The sequence below is a fragment of the Erythrolamprus reginae genome, chromosome 7, assembly GCF_031021105.1.
Source record: "Erythrolamprus reginae isolate rEryReg1 chromosome 7, rEryReg1.hap1, whole genome shotgun sequence".
In the NCBI taxonomy this organism is placed as follows: domain Eukaryota; kingdom Metazoa; phylum Chordata; class Lepidosauria; order Squamata; family Dipsadidae; genus Erythrolamprus; species Erythrolamprus reginae.
In genome coordinates this window covers 29,575,494-29,589,900 of record NC_091956.1, presented here as the reverse complement: position 1 = coordinate 29,589,900, position 14,407 = coordinate 29,575,494, and the positions used below count along the sequence as shown (strand labels likewise).

At 40.8% G+C, this 14,407-nt stretch overlaps 1 protein-coding gene across 1 annotated transcript in view; it reads left to right on the top strand.

The window, feature by feature from the left end:
* Positions 1 to 14,407, top strand: part of TLL1 (tolloid like 1) — a 170,648-nt gene that overhangs the window by 111,169 nt on the left and 45,072 nt on the right. The window contains exons 5-8 of the mRNA XM_070757256.1: positions 2,563 to 2,680; positions 8,310 to 8,488; positions 10,881 to 10,986; positions 12,589 to 12,713. Coding sequence (XP_070613357.1) covers positions 2,563 to 2,680; positions 8,310 to 8,488; positions 10,881 to 10,986; positions 12,589 to 12,713 — 528 coding nt within the window. The remainder of the gene's footprint in view (positions 1 to 2,562; positions 2,681 to 8,309; positions 8,489 to 10,880; positions 10,987 to 12,588; positions 12,714 to 14,407) is intronic.

Here is a 14,407-nt window from a genome sequence, read left to right as displayed (position 1 = left end):
CACCTGTCCCCTTCCCCGTCCCACCTGGCATGTGGGACGGCTCACTCCCAGTCTCCCAATGGCAGCTCCCCTCCTCCACCCAGGCCGTCCGAGCCCTGTAGTTCAGGCGAGAGGCCGTCCATCATCTCCCAAGAGGTGCCCTAAAGGAGATCACACGGTTGCTGCTTACACCCATTTCTGGCCACAGCAGGGAGTAAAATGTTAATTTACGCCCCCTGCCCCCCCCTGCATGCATGTGCGCAGGAACCTCTGCAGGTTGGCCAAAAATAGACTGTTACCCTCATATGTTAAGTGAACCCCATCAGCCCTGTATAAGCATAATTTAGATGCCTTTATCTCAGGGTGGTCAACAACCCCACCCCCTTTGCAACACTCACTTTTCCATCACTCTGTTTACTCTCTTCCTGGCCCTGTTCACTCCCTTAGGGTCTCTGGCCTGTCTCCAGCATCATTGAGGGATCATGGTAGACCATACTAAGCGTGTGCCCGGCCAATGAGCACCAATGACCTCAAGGTCGCCCATTATTTGCCACAGCAGGTCAACACCTGACATAGCGCCCAAATCATTTCCTCCCAGGTGTAACACCAACCAGTCCGGCACCCTATGCACCTCCCCACTGTCGAAGAGCAGCGGGCGCAAACCACTCCAGCGCAGGCCCCTCCAGCCTAGCCTTTGGACCTCAGTCTGGTGGCCCAGCTCCAGATGTGTTCCAAGTGCCATCCTCCAGGCTCTCCTCTCTGCCCACATGACCATGCTGTTACCGCAGACCAATACCCTAGGTTTGACCCCAGCAACTGTCATCTTAAAGAAAGGGGGTAACAGAGCAGTGTAAAAAGACAGTCATTGCCGCCCCCCCAAAAACTCACCTACAGGCGAATATAGGCCTGAAATGCCATAGATCGCCATCTGCCAACCAACCTGATCTGGTCTGTGCTGAGCCCATCGATCACTGCCAGGGTTGCTGCCCCAATCTGGAAGGAATGTGACCCATACTGCTTAGGGTCCAGACCCAATTGTACTAGGGTCTTCTTTGTCACTGCCCAAAATTGAAACCGGGTCAACACCCACCCACCCTGCTGCAGTGACAAAACAGTGGGCCTGGAGCCTCACCCATTTGGGTCCAATATGTTGCTAATGCAAAAACCCGGCACACGCTAGCATCCATGGCCTGAAATAACCGCACCATAGTGCTTCTGCCCATCTGATTAGTCTTGGAGCATCTAAGCTGCAAATAAACCACCCCATGCCCCAGTGTGAGGTCACCGGCCATAAGGGCCCAGCCAGAGGTGTCCCTCCTGGATGCCGCCAAAAGTTCACCAATACGAAATGCTCCAAAAAACAGGGCAACAATGGTTGTGTGAAAAAGGGCAGCCTCATAACTGGAATTGCATAGCCTGCACCATAACATCCCAAGGCCCAACAAATGCTCCAACCCAAAGGGGTGTCTGCTATTACCCATTGTATGGCCCTTCTCCCTATGCCATGAATAAATACAATATGTATGGAATATAGAAAGGAACATCCATGTGAAAGAAGCGCATTGAAATGATTTGGTTGTATAATGAAAACAAATGACGATTAACTCATGAAAAAAATATAAGAAAGGGTTGAGAGAAAAAGGAAGGCTGAAAAAAATAAAGTTGCTGAGGTCCTCAAAATGATAGGTGAGAAATCTAAAAAAGAAGAGGTACTGGTAAGTAGATGAAGCATTGCATGTACATAGCCATAGACTCTGTAAAGGCAAACGGCATGGAGACCTATAATGAATGATGTTGATATAAACTAGATTTAATTATAATTCTTTTTCTTATCTTAAGTCTTAATTGGTTTACTCTTTTTTTTTTGCTCCTTATATAAATTGCATACTCTGAAAGAGAATAGTGTGAAGAAAACGTATATAAGTGTGTGTGTGCCCAAACAGTTTTTCCTTTGGGATGACAGTAAACATATCAATCACTGGTTGCCTTTTGCTGTATTGCCCATTATTTAATTGAATTATTTCCCATTTTGTGCATAGTTTAATGCTATGGCATTGGCTAACAGTATGTTGTTTATTATCTTGCATATACATAAAAGACCAAGACATATTATTTCCATGTTAATAACAGCTGTTGGACAAATGGCATAGCAGTAAAAATGAAATGTATTTCATGCACCAATGATAATTCACTAAGGCAAACTAATTAAGCATGTTGTACAAGGTTTGGCTGATGGCTTTGTGTCCAACTTGATGGCCACAAATTTTGTGAAATGTCAGTCTGGCAGTTGATATTTTTCTTTCTAACCCTGGGTAATTAAACATTCTTAGGTTAACATGTTTAACGTATGCAGTTTGTTTATAGAGTACTACAGAGTAAATTCTTAATGGAACAAGATTCTTGCTTTGTAAGATTTCACTAGTTACTACCCAGCTCTTCCAAAGTACTTCAGAATTCTGTTGTCTTTAAAACCTTCCTGCTCTCGTTTGATTCAAAACTGAAAATTTAACTTTACTATTGTTGCGGTGATACGTTTTCTTTTGTTTCTGAAAGTTTTGATTTTGTTACAAATTTTGATTTCAGGCAGCCAACGAGCAATGTTCAAGCAAGCAATGCGACACTGGGAAAAATATACCTGCGTTACATTCATTGAAAGAAGTGATGAAGAAAGCTACATAGTGTTTACATACCGGCCTTGTGGGTAGGTTGATATAAAAGATATGGATTCTAATGAATTATGAGCCACACTAGGGCAACCAGACCAAAAAACCAACTCCATAGAAGACTGGAACTACATTTTATTGGGAGACTATGATCAGAAAAACATGTATGAATGTGATAAATGGAAGCAGTATGAATGATAGACTTTGCCCACCTGACGCCGGAGAGGCGGGAGGGGAGGGGGCACTAATCTCTGGGGAGACAGAGGGTCAGAATATTCCTGTGTTGCTGGGGAGAGGCAGATATGGCGGGGGCCGCGGAGTTAGCCGTTCCAGGGGAACGAGGGACCGTTGCTTAATAACGATCCCTTGTTCTGGCTCCGTGAGCCCAATCTTGGGTACTGGTGATGAGTGTAACTCTGGCCCTGGGCTCAGGTTGCTGCTGCTTAATGCCAGGTCGGTGGTAAATAAAGCTCTCCTCATCCGGGATCTGATCCTGGATGAGGAGGCCGACCTGGCATGTATTACTGAAACCTGGCTGGGCCCAGAGGGAGGTGTTCCTCTCTCTGAAATCTGCCCAGCTGGGTTTCAGATATGGCATCAACCTCGACCCCAGGGAAGGGGGGGAGGAGTGGCTATTATAGCCAGGGAGAGCCTTTGCCTACGTGGACTCATTGCTCCGGAAATTGCGGGTTGCGAGTCACTCTTGATGAAGTTGGACTTAGGGGTTCAGGTGGGCTTATTTCTCACGTACCTGCCTCCCAGCTGCGTGTCAAAAGCCCTGCCTGTGCTACTCGAGGAGGTAGCCGGGTTGGCGGTGGAGTTCCCAAGACTTATTGTCTTGGGGGACTTCAACCTGCCGTCACTCGGCGAAACCTCTGGGCTGGCACAGGAGTTCATGGCCACCATGACAGCCATGGACCTGACTCAAGTAGTACAGGGTCCGACTCATGAAGGGGGGCACGCACCCGACATGGTATTCCTTTCCGAGCAATTGAGTAATGGTCTGAGACTAAGGGGCTTAGAAGCAGTGCCTTTGTCATGGTCAGACCATTTTCTACTACGGCTTGACTTCCTGGCTCCAATCCTTCCCCGCAGGGAGGCGGAACCAATTAAGATGTTCCGCCCCAGACGCCTGATGGACCCAGAGGGCTTTCAGACGGTGCTTGGGGTTATTCCAGAGGCACTTGTCCACAGTTCGGCAGAGTCTCTTGCGAAAGCCTGGAACGAGGCTGCAGCAGAGGCTCTTGACCGGATTGCGCCTTTGCGACCTCTCCGTGGCGCTAGACCCCGTAGAGCTCCATGGTTCAACGAGGAGCTCCGGGAGTTGAAACGCCAGAAGAGACGTCTAGAGAAGCGATGGAGGAAGAGTAGGTCTGAATCTGATCGAACACTTGTAAGAGCTTTTATTAAGACTTACAAAGTGGCGCTCAAGGCGGCAAGATGCGCGTACCATGCCGCCTTGATTGCATCAGCGGAATCCCGCCCGGCTGCTCTGTTTAGGGTGACCCGCTCCCTTCTTAATCAGGGGGAGTTGGGGAGCCCTTGCAGAGTAGTGCCGAGGACTTTAACACGTTTTTCGCTGATAAAGTCGCTCGGATTCGGGCCGACCTCGACTCCAATTGTAAAACAGAGTCGACTGACAACGAGTCAGTCGAGGTGACTGGGGCACGTACTTGTCCACCTGTCTGGGAAGAGTTTGATCTGGTGACACCTGATGAAGTGGACAAGGCCATTGGAGCTGTGAGTTCCGCCACCTGTTTACTGGATCCGTGTCCCTCCTGGTTGGTTTCGGCCAGCAGGGAGGTGACACGGAGCTGGGCCCAGGAGATTACCAACACTTCCTTGGGGAGGGGAGTTTTTCCATCACTCTATAAAGAAGCGCTTGTGCGCCCCCTCCTCAAGAAGCCCTCCCTGGACCCAGCCGTACTTAACAACTATCGTCCAGTCTCCAACCTTCCCTTTATGGGGAAGGTTGTCGAGAAGGTGGTGGCACTCCAGCTCCAGCGGTCCTTGGAAGAAGCCGATTATCTAGGTCCCCAGCAGTCGGGTTTCAGGGCCGGTTACAGCACGGAAACCGCTTTGGTCGCGTTGATGGATGATCTCTGGCGGGCCCGGGACAGGGGTTTATCCTCTGTCCTGGTGCTCCTTGACCTCTCAGCGGCTTTCGATACCATCGACCATGGTATCCTTCTGCACCGGCTGGAGGGGTTGGGAGTGGGAGGCACTGTCCTTCAGTGGTTCTCCTCCTACCTCTCTGGCCGGTCGCAGTCGGTGTTAGTGGGGGGCCAGAGGTCGACTCCTAGGTTTCTCCCTTGTGGGGTGCCTCAGGGGTCGGTCCTCTCCCCCCTGCTATTCAACATCTACATGAAACCGCTGGGCGAGATCATCCAAGGACATGGGGTGAGGTATCATCAATATGCGGATGATACCCAGCTTTACATCTCCACCCCATGCCCAGTCAACGAAGCAGTGGAAGTGATGTGCCGGTGCCTGGAGGCTGTTGGGGCCTGGATGGGTGTCAACAGACTCAAGCTCAACCCGGATAAGACGGAGTGGCTGTGGGTTCTGCCTCCCAAGGACAATCCCATCTGTCCGTCCATCACCCTGGGGGGGAATTATTGACCCCCTCAGAGAGGGTCCGCAACTTGGGCGTCCTCCTCGATCCACAGCTCACATTAGAACAACATCTTTCAGCTGTGGCGAGGGGGGCGTTTGCCCAGGTTCGCCTGGTGCACCAGTTGCGGCCCTATCTGGACCGGGACTCATTGCTCACAGTCACTCATGCCCTCATCACCTCGAGGTTCGACTACTGTAATGCTCTCTACATGGGGCTACCTTTGAAAAGTGTTCGGAAACTTCAGATCGTGCAAAATGCAGCTGCGAGAGCAGTCATGGGCCTACCTAGGTATGCCCATGTTTCACCATCACTCCGCAGTCTGCATTGGTTGCCGATCAATTTCCGGTCACAATTCAAAGTGTTGGTTATGACCTTTAAAGCCCTTCATGGCATCGGACCAGAATATCTCCGAGACCGCCTCCTGCCGCACGAATCCCAGCGACCGATTAGGTCCCACAGAGTGGGCCTTCTCCGGGTCCCGTCAACTAAACAATGTCGGTTGGCGGGCCCCAGGGGAAGAGCCTTCTCTGTGGCGGCCCCGGCCCTCTGGAACCAACTCCCCCCGGAGATTAGAACTGCCCCTACTCTTCCTGCCTTCCGTAAACTCCTTAAAACCCACCTTTGCCGTCAGGCATGGGGGAACTGAAACATCTCCCCCTGGGCACGTTTAATTTATACATGGTATGTCTGTGTGTGTGACTGTTAGCATATGGGGTTTTTTAAATATTTAAATATTTTAAATTTGTCTGATTGCTTATGATTTGTTTTTACATGTTGTGAGCCGCCCCGAGTCTTCGGAGAGGGGCGGCATACAAATCTAAGTAATAAAATAATAATAAAATAAATAAATGTGTGAAATTTTCAATGTAACACTTTTAATGTAATATAAACCATATTCCCCTGTATGTACGGTATGTGTGTGTGTGTGTGTGTGTGTATGTGTGTGTGTGTGTGTGTGTGTGTGTGTGTATATATATATATATATATATATATATATATATATATATATAATTTAATAATTTATAATTTATAATTTAATATAAAATATTAATTCTTTTACAAAGAACATAAACATTAATACAAATTAATATAAAGTAAAGTGGTTCAAAGGAAGAAGATAGCAAATGAAAACTGCAAAACGAAAGAATAAAAGAAATACAAAAAGCTTCCATTTCCTTTTGAGCAAACATAATTACCAAATTATCTCCTATTCTATTATTACAAAAAGAAAAGCTCACTTTTTTCTATTATCCAATTTTTCTAATTATTAAGGTCATAAATTATAAGTGCATTCTCCACCCCACCCCCCAAAAAAATTTCATACAAAAAGTCTTTTCAGGGGTTTCCGCTCAGCCATGATTATAGATACTGTTTTTTTTCTGCTCAAAGAAATTAATTCAGCCATTTTTGCAAGTGCCATTATTTTCACGAAACATTCCTCTATTGTGGGTAGTGTCGAACCTTCCCAAATTATATCTTCTTATTATAATCAAGCATGGATTTTTGTCAAATAACTTTTGCAAATTGTAATCTGAAAAGCCCTGAAAGGAGGGTTACCTGAGTATTCACTTCTGTTCCGTAGAGAACTAAAATGTTCAGGCAGGGAGCAGATGGAAATAGTGGGACAGACAGATGGAAGAAGAGATTATATGTACTAAGGACTTAGAATGATTAACTTAGAAATGATTTTCCCAAAATGTGATGCTTATTAAAATGTTTCTATTGTGATTTTATTAAATGTGACCTACATGTCCTGAACAAATAGTGGATTTCTGAAATAGGTCAAAAGCTTCTCATTTTCAAAGTGTTTAAATCTCATATGTAAAGTAGCACAATACAACCTACATTATACAATGAGTTCTGTTTCAATAGTTATGTGGCTTTAGCCCCAATCCTATAGTCTAATAACAAGCTCGGTTTCTTAATATGGATTATTATGGAAGCAAAGTATATCATCTTTACACAAGAGGAAGGTTTACCAGACTTGGAAGCATTTGCAGAAAAAACAAGAACAGCACATTTTGAAAGAGAACAGGATAATCTAAGTATAATACTCAGAGCTTCAATATATCTCATTGTGACATTTTGTTCTAAATTCTACACGTCAGTATAATTTCCAGTCTGAAGAATTCTTGAAAAAGTTTATGAATGCCTGGATGATTTGCTTTCATCCTTTAATTTTATAGTTGAAGAGCTTCGAATCAAAAGACAATAGGAGATGTGAACTTAGAATGTACATATCAGCACTACCCACTGCAGTCGTCTTCTATCCCATAAAGATATTGAAAGTTATTAAAAAATAAGCACTGTGAAAAAGCAATAGCCAAAAAAGAAACATAAGTGTCAACTTCATATGAGGTTGCAGTTTTGACCTAGAATATTACAGTACATTTTATTCAGTTTCACTTGTCTTCTCTGTAGTCACTAAAAGCTGCTATGTGCTAGCCAAAATTGTGTAGGCTTTTATGGCTTTTTAAGAGATTAAAAGTGACATATGATATTTATGTTTACTGCCTTCTTCCTGCCCCCCCTTCCAGCTCCACTTCTTGAAGAGGAATTTCAATTGTGAAAGGATTCATGTTTCTTATTTCAAAACCATATCCCCATTAGAATCGTGCACAGTTGATTTAAAAAGTAACTACTAGCTAGCACCCATGGTTAACATGTGAGCTAGTGGGGAGTTTTTGGGGGGACATATACTGTTTTAGTTACAGGATCAGGTTGCAATTGATCATATGTGAACAATCATTTTATTTTTTATTTATATTTACTCACACTATATCTAGTATATACAACATATGAAAGCATCTAGATACAAATTTATGCATCTAAGAAAATATATATTATAATCTATCATATTTATATATCTATATTTACTTGTATTCAGTATATATAATATACATATTATATAATAAATATATTTAATAAAACAATTTATTAAAACAAATCCTAGAATAAAATGTGAAATAAAAAGCTAAATAAAGATCTTGGCTCTTTCTTGGAAGTGTACATTCAAATGATTTCACTTCTTTTCTTACCCTAAATTACAGATGCTGCTCCTACGTAGGCCGAAGGGGCAATGGTCCTCAAGCAATCTCTATTGGCAAGAATTGTGATAAGTTTGGAATTGTTGTTCATGAATTGGGACATGTAATAGGATTTTGGCATGAACACACAAGACCAGACCGAGATGATCATGTCAGCATCATCAGAGAAAACATTCAGCCAGGTGAGATGATTCTAGGATGGTGTCCCACATATTTTAGGCTAATAGGTTTGAGCTTTTGACAGTTGTAGTTTCTGCAACATCTAGAACAGAAGTGTCAAACTCAATTTTATTAAGTGCCGTATCAGGACTGTGGTTAACCTCGGGGTGGCCGGGCGAGCATGGCTGACAGGGCAGGTGTGTTCAACCTGATGCCACTCCCAGGACTGTTGACATGTTTCCTCTATGCACTGTATAGACCAGGCCAAAGCTACATGGGCCTGATCTTTCCTCTTTGCACTGGGTAGACAGGATGAAGTTATGTTGGCCTAATCTTTCCTTTTCTCACTGGGTAGACCAGGGTAAAGCTACACTAGTCTGATCTTTCCTCTTCACATTGGGTAGATCAGGCTGAAGCTACGCTGGTCTGATCTTTCCTCTTCGCATTGGGTAGACCAGGCCAAAGCTACATGGGCCTGAACTTTCTTCTTCACATACTGTATTTTTTTTTGGGAGCATAAGATGCATCTTTTTAACCCCCTCCCCCTCAAAGAAGGGTGAAAAGTTGGGTGTATCTTATACCCCGAATGTAGTCCCCACCCCAGCCACCCTCACTCTTTGGTCTCTGCCTGCTAGAAATTTATCTCCTTGCAGCAAACAGCAGCAGAGCCTGAAGCACAAGCCACCGATTATCTGACTCTCAACACTCAGCTGATTGATTTAAGTTGCCCGCAAGCCCACCTGCTAAAATGAAAGTGAAACTAGAGCTGCATGGAAGCAAATTGCAGGGAGAGGCAAGGCACACTTTTATTTTCTTGTGCTAATCAAACTGTGCTGAAACTGACTGTTTCTTTTTTTGCTGCAAGGAGGTAAGTCAATAACTATAAATGCCTATAGAATGTTCAAATTATTAGACTTACTTTTAAAATAAATACTGCTTTATTATTGTTCTAGACAACTTAACAAAATAAAGAAGCTTTTTAAAATAAATGCTTGATCTGAAGAGGCGCAGTGCTATTTGTATCTTATTTTAAATAGCAGAGAATGCTTCCAGGAAGTGACATCAATTTTAAATATATGTAAAAATATAATCTAAAATGTCCTATTTTACTATTAAGTACTGGTATTAAGTATTAGTATTAAGATAAAGCAGTTGAGTTAAACCCTGATTTAGTCATGTTTGGAGTAGATCTATTTAAATAATTGGACGAGTTAGTGTGATTACATTTAAGAAAACCTTCTGGCATTAGTATACTGCCATAATATACATTTCTACAATTCTTTGCTATTTCTATGGATCAGGCACACATGCACAGAAATACACAGCAAACAGTGTACATAATCTGTGCTATTTGCTGTTTGGCAAATTGCTGGGAAGCAGAGGCCTTTTTTCCTTGTTTTCCTTCCCCAAAATTAAGGTGTGATTTATACTCCGGTGCATTTTATACTGCAAAAAATGCAGTACTTTAATTATTTGGATTATTGGTTTTTTTGATGGAGTTATTTATTACTACCTGCCCAGAGGCCTAGTAATGGGATGTGTGACCATAAAAATTGTTTATGTAAATAAATGAAGGATACCTTCACGGATGGAGTACTGTGGATGGAAAAAAGGAAGGAAAAAAATCTTTAGATGGGGATCATTATTGAAGAAATTACAAAAATAAATGTACATAATGATAATCCCCAATAAAGATTAAACCAATCTTTAATTAATCTTTAATAATAATTATTATTTGATAAATAATAACAACACAATCTTCTTTTATCAATCAGATCTGAGTCCTGTTGACTTCATTAACATATTCATATAGTTTCTGAGAACTATAGTTTGTTAGTATCACCTTCAGGGATATCCCATTCCCAATCAAGCCTACAGACCTGAAGTTTTCTGGTGGTCTGTCCATCTAAGTACTAACCAGATTTGATCTTGCGTGGGTTTTTGAGATCAACCGGGTTCAACTAGGTACTGTTCCTTCTAATGCCTGGCCTATGTTGTATTGTTAACTAATATGTGCTATAAAATTGCAACCAATGTCTTTATGTTTCCGCAATGCATTGTAGAAAATAAGAAAGTAAGCATGGAATAATCAAGTCAGAGGGTGGCAGGAAATAGTAGTTTTCTTAATATGCTGCATACCAAGATGACATTTCAGATCATTATTCCATCAGTAATTCAGTCCATGAGCAAACAGGTACATTGTTATTGCTGTTTAAAGCAAAAATAATAATAATAGGAAGCTGCTTTTTTTAACGTGTGCAAATATATCACAATCAATTAATTATTTGTTAGCCTTTGCAAGAAAACCATTTATATCTTCCCGTAATATATTATAATATTTCAATAAAAAGGAGTTATGGATTCCCTTCCTTTCTTTTTTCCTTTTGAAAAACTTTGAAATCTTCTGATTTACAGGCCAGGAGTACAACTTTTTGAAGATGGAGCCTGGAGAAGTGAATTCTCTGGGAGAAGCATATGATTTTGATAGCATTATGCACTATGCCAGGAACACCTTCTCAAGGTTGGAGTCTCAGGTTATACCTTTTGTCTTATAATTCTATTTTTCAATGTGAATATTCTGTGTGTGTTGTTCTAATGTAGGCAGTTGTCACAATTGCTTTGTGATGTTGAACCACTTTGATAGGTGCCCAAATGTATTTTGTGGCTTCATTGAAGATTTCATAGTATTTTTTTCCTTATGATTGTTTTAAGGGAAGTTTCTTAATTATGCAGTTTTGTGTCAGATTCTTTCCAAATACTTTCTGGACAGTGGGATTCAAATGTTTTTACTACTAGTTCTGTGGACCTGGCTTAGTGGGTGTGGCAGGAGAAGGATATTTTAAAATCTCCATTCCCTCCCCACTCTAGGGGAAGGTTACTGCAAAATCCCCATTTCCTCCCAATCAGCTGGGGCTCAGGAGACAGAGAATAGATGGGGGCAGGTTCAGTCAGAAGTGGTATTTACCTGTTCTCTGAACTATTCAAATTTTCTTCTACTGTTTCTCCAAACTACTCAAAATTTTTGCTACTGGTTTTCCAAAACTGTTTGAACCTGCTGAAACCCACCTCTGATTCTGGAAAACTTGTCTGATAAATGATAGGGGAATGCCCCGTGTAGACATTGCTTTCAGAATCACTGGAACCTGAACTAACAAAGGGAAGGATGGTTTCTTAGAATACTGGCGGGAAAGGCTTTAAAAGCCAGGCTTAATATCTTTAAAAAACTATCCTGTAGAAAAAATAATCACTGTGCCGATAATAGACATACTGTATAATGCTCCATCTATTTTATGATAAAAAGTAGTTTAGAGATAATATATCTTTTTTAATTATGAAGGACAAATAATTTGTCCATTTAAAATTAATTATTTTGAAAATGATGTATGTAATTACAAAGTGAATCAATCCAGTCTTATTTATCCAGGCATATATTTTGCATACAATTACATTATTTTTAAACTTTTCTGAATAGAGACATGGTTTTCGTTTCTCCTATCACTTGGATAGCCTCTTGAATGTTGATTGGGTTTAATATTATTAACATTTTACAATAATTAGTTTGTTCCTATTTGAAATGCTGTCTCTTTTGATTAAGGAACTGAAAGCCTTTTCTGATTGTGTCCCTAAGGTTTGCTGTTATTTTAAATAAATAGTTTAAGTATTCTTGTCACTGTAATGAAAATTTCAACAGAACAATGCATTAATCTCACACACATCAAAAGCTGTGAAAATTATTGTGTGCACAATAGATTCCGAGGTTTTGAAAAAGCAAATGAAGGCCTTAGGTGCAGGTTTTAATGAACTAATTAGGAATACGAGAACCAATAATTGTATTGTGGAGGGTATTTTTTGTTCCTAATATTCTGTTGAAATAAGTATAATTAAAATAATTGGTCAAGATCAACATGATATGCTGTTAGTACAAGGCCTTGAGCAGAACAGTTTCTTCACCTATTGTGTGAATGTCAGGAACAAGCCAGACTAATCAAATAACCATGTTATTATAATTGTTGACTTTTCCATTTCACTGGGTGTTTTTTGTTACTAAGGATAATCTTGTATAAATTCAGCACTCTTGATATGAAAAATAAGTTGGTTTTTTTGGCTTCTTAATTATTTTTAGGGGTATGTTTCTGGATACCATACTTCCTTCCCGTGATGATAATGGGATCCGACCGGCCATTGGTCAGCGCACACGATTAAGTAAAGGAGATATTGCACAAGCCAGAAAGCTGTACAGATGTCCAGGTATTGAATCATAGAGAATAAGCATGAAGAAGCATATTCTAAAATAATTAATGAGGTCTAACTATAATTCTGAATAAGGTGTTTTCTTATCTGCTTCTATTCAGGCAGTTACTTAAGGTGAGATCATAAGCATTCTTAAAGCATTAAGGGATCAGTGGCTTGAATCTGAGTTTACCCATCTCAAGAGGCATTTCTGTGCTTTCCTAATGTAGCTGTTCACTTGCTGGAGATGACAGTGGGAAAAAACATGATTCATTCTATCATTTCTTATTTAAGGTAGTGTACTTTAAATCCAGATCTATATTTAGACCGATGATGCATTTGTTTAGCATACTTCAACAGGGAAATCTAGCTACTCTGCAGAACAGTAGTCCTAGTTTTTTGGGTTTTTTAAAAAGAGATTTAATGAGCCATAAAGTAAGTGCAACATTTGATCAAGAAATCTAGAAAGCCTTGAAACTTGATTATTTGACTCTTACAGAAAAATTGGTTCATTTGGCCCTAAAAACCTAAGTAAATTCCTTCCTTACTGCATTTTCTGAGCTATGTAATAGATCAGAATTCCTTCCATGTTTCAATTTCTTTCTCTTCCTATGAAGTCCTATCTGATAGTACCATTTACGCAATACTCATTTTGAAATGGAGCTTTTTTTAATGGGTGCCAGTTAGGGAGGGAGATCAAAAAGAACAGTTCCCTATTTCCAAGACATGCAGTGTATGTTTGCATGTTTGCCCATCTATGTGTCTCCCCAATAGCTTCCAGCTTATAACCCTATCACAAAATGAACAACTCAGCTTAATAATTATGGTCTTTAATCAGTTTAAGTTGATAATATAAATGTTCAACATAATTGCATCTAATGACCTTTTAAGGGCTTAAAATTACACTCTTCCTAAGACTAGGTAGATATATTAATTATTATTTACTGTGCAATTTTATTACTAGTTTGGTGCAATTAGTTTAAAGGCCAATACTTTTTTATAATCTTTCTGTGCATGAAAGAGGTGGTGAAAGGGATGAGAAACACGTAGGCTTGAAACTCACAGAGATTTCTTCATTCTTTGGGGGGGGGGGGGGGTGATTCTATAATTTCCAAACTAAGCATATAAATCTTTTATTGTTTTAAGTCTTTGTAACTTAGTTGTGTTACAAAAATGAAATTGAATGGGTTAGGAATAAACTAATCCTCCGTCATACATAAATATGATCCTCATTCATATTACATTGCAACATATTATTTAATAATTGAGATTTGGTAAATGTATATATATATACATCCATAATTCTACATGAGGGCATATGTGAAGCTATATATAAAGAGATGACTTTCATACTACAATCTACAATTGATTTTTCTGTGTCACTTTAAATGTTCTACTTTTTCCGACATTGTATGTATATAAGTCTTCAACTTACAACCACAGTGAAGCCCAAACTTTTTATTGCTGAGTTGTTAAGTGAATTTTACCCCATTTTACAATCTTTCTTGCCACATTTATTAAGTGAATCATCAAAGTTGTAATGTTAGTAACATGGCTGCAATGTTAATCTGGCTTCCCCATTGACTTCTTATCAGAAAGTCACAAAAGGTGATTACGTGACCTTAGGGAACATTACAGCAGGGGTGGGTTCCTCCCGGTTTGGACTGGTTTGGATAAAGTGGTAGCAACCCAGTGGTAATGTCATAATGATG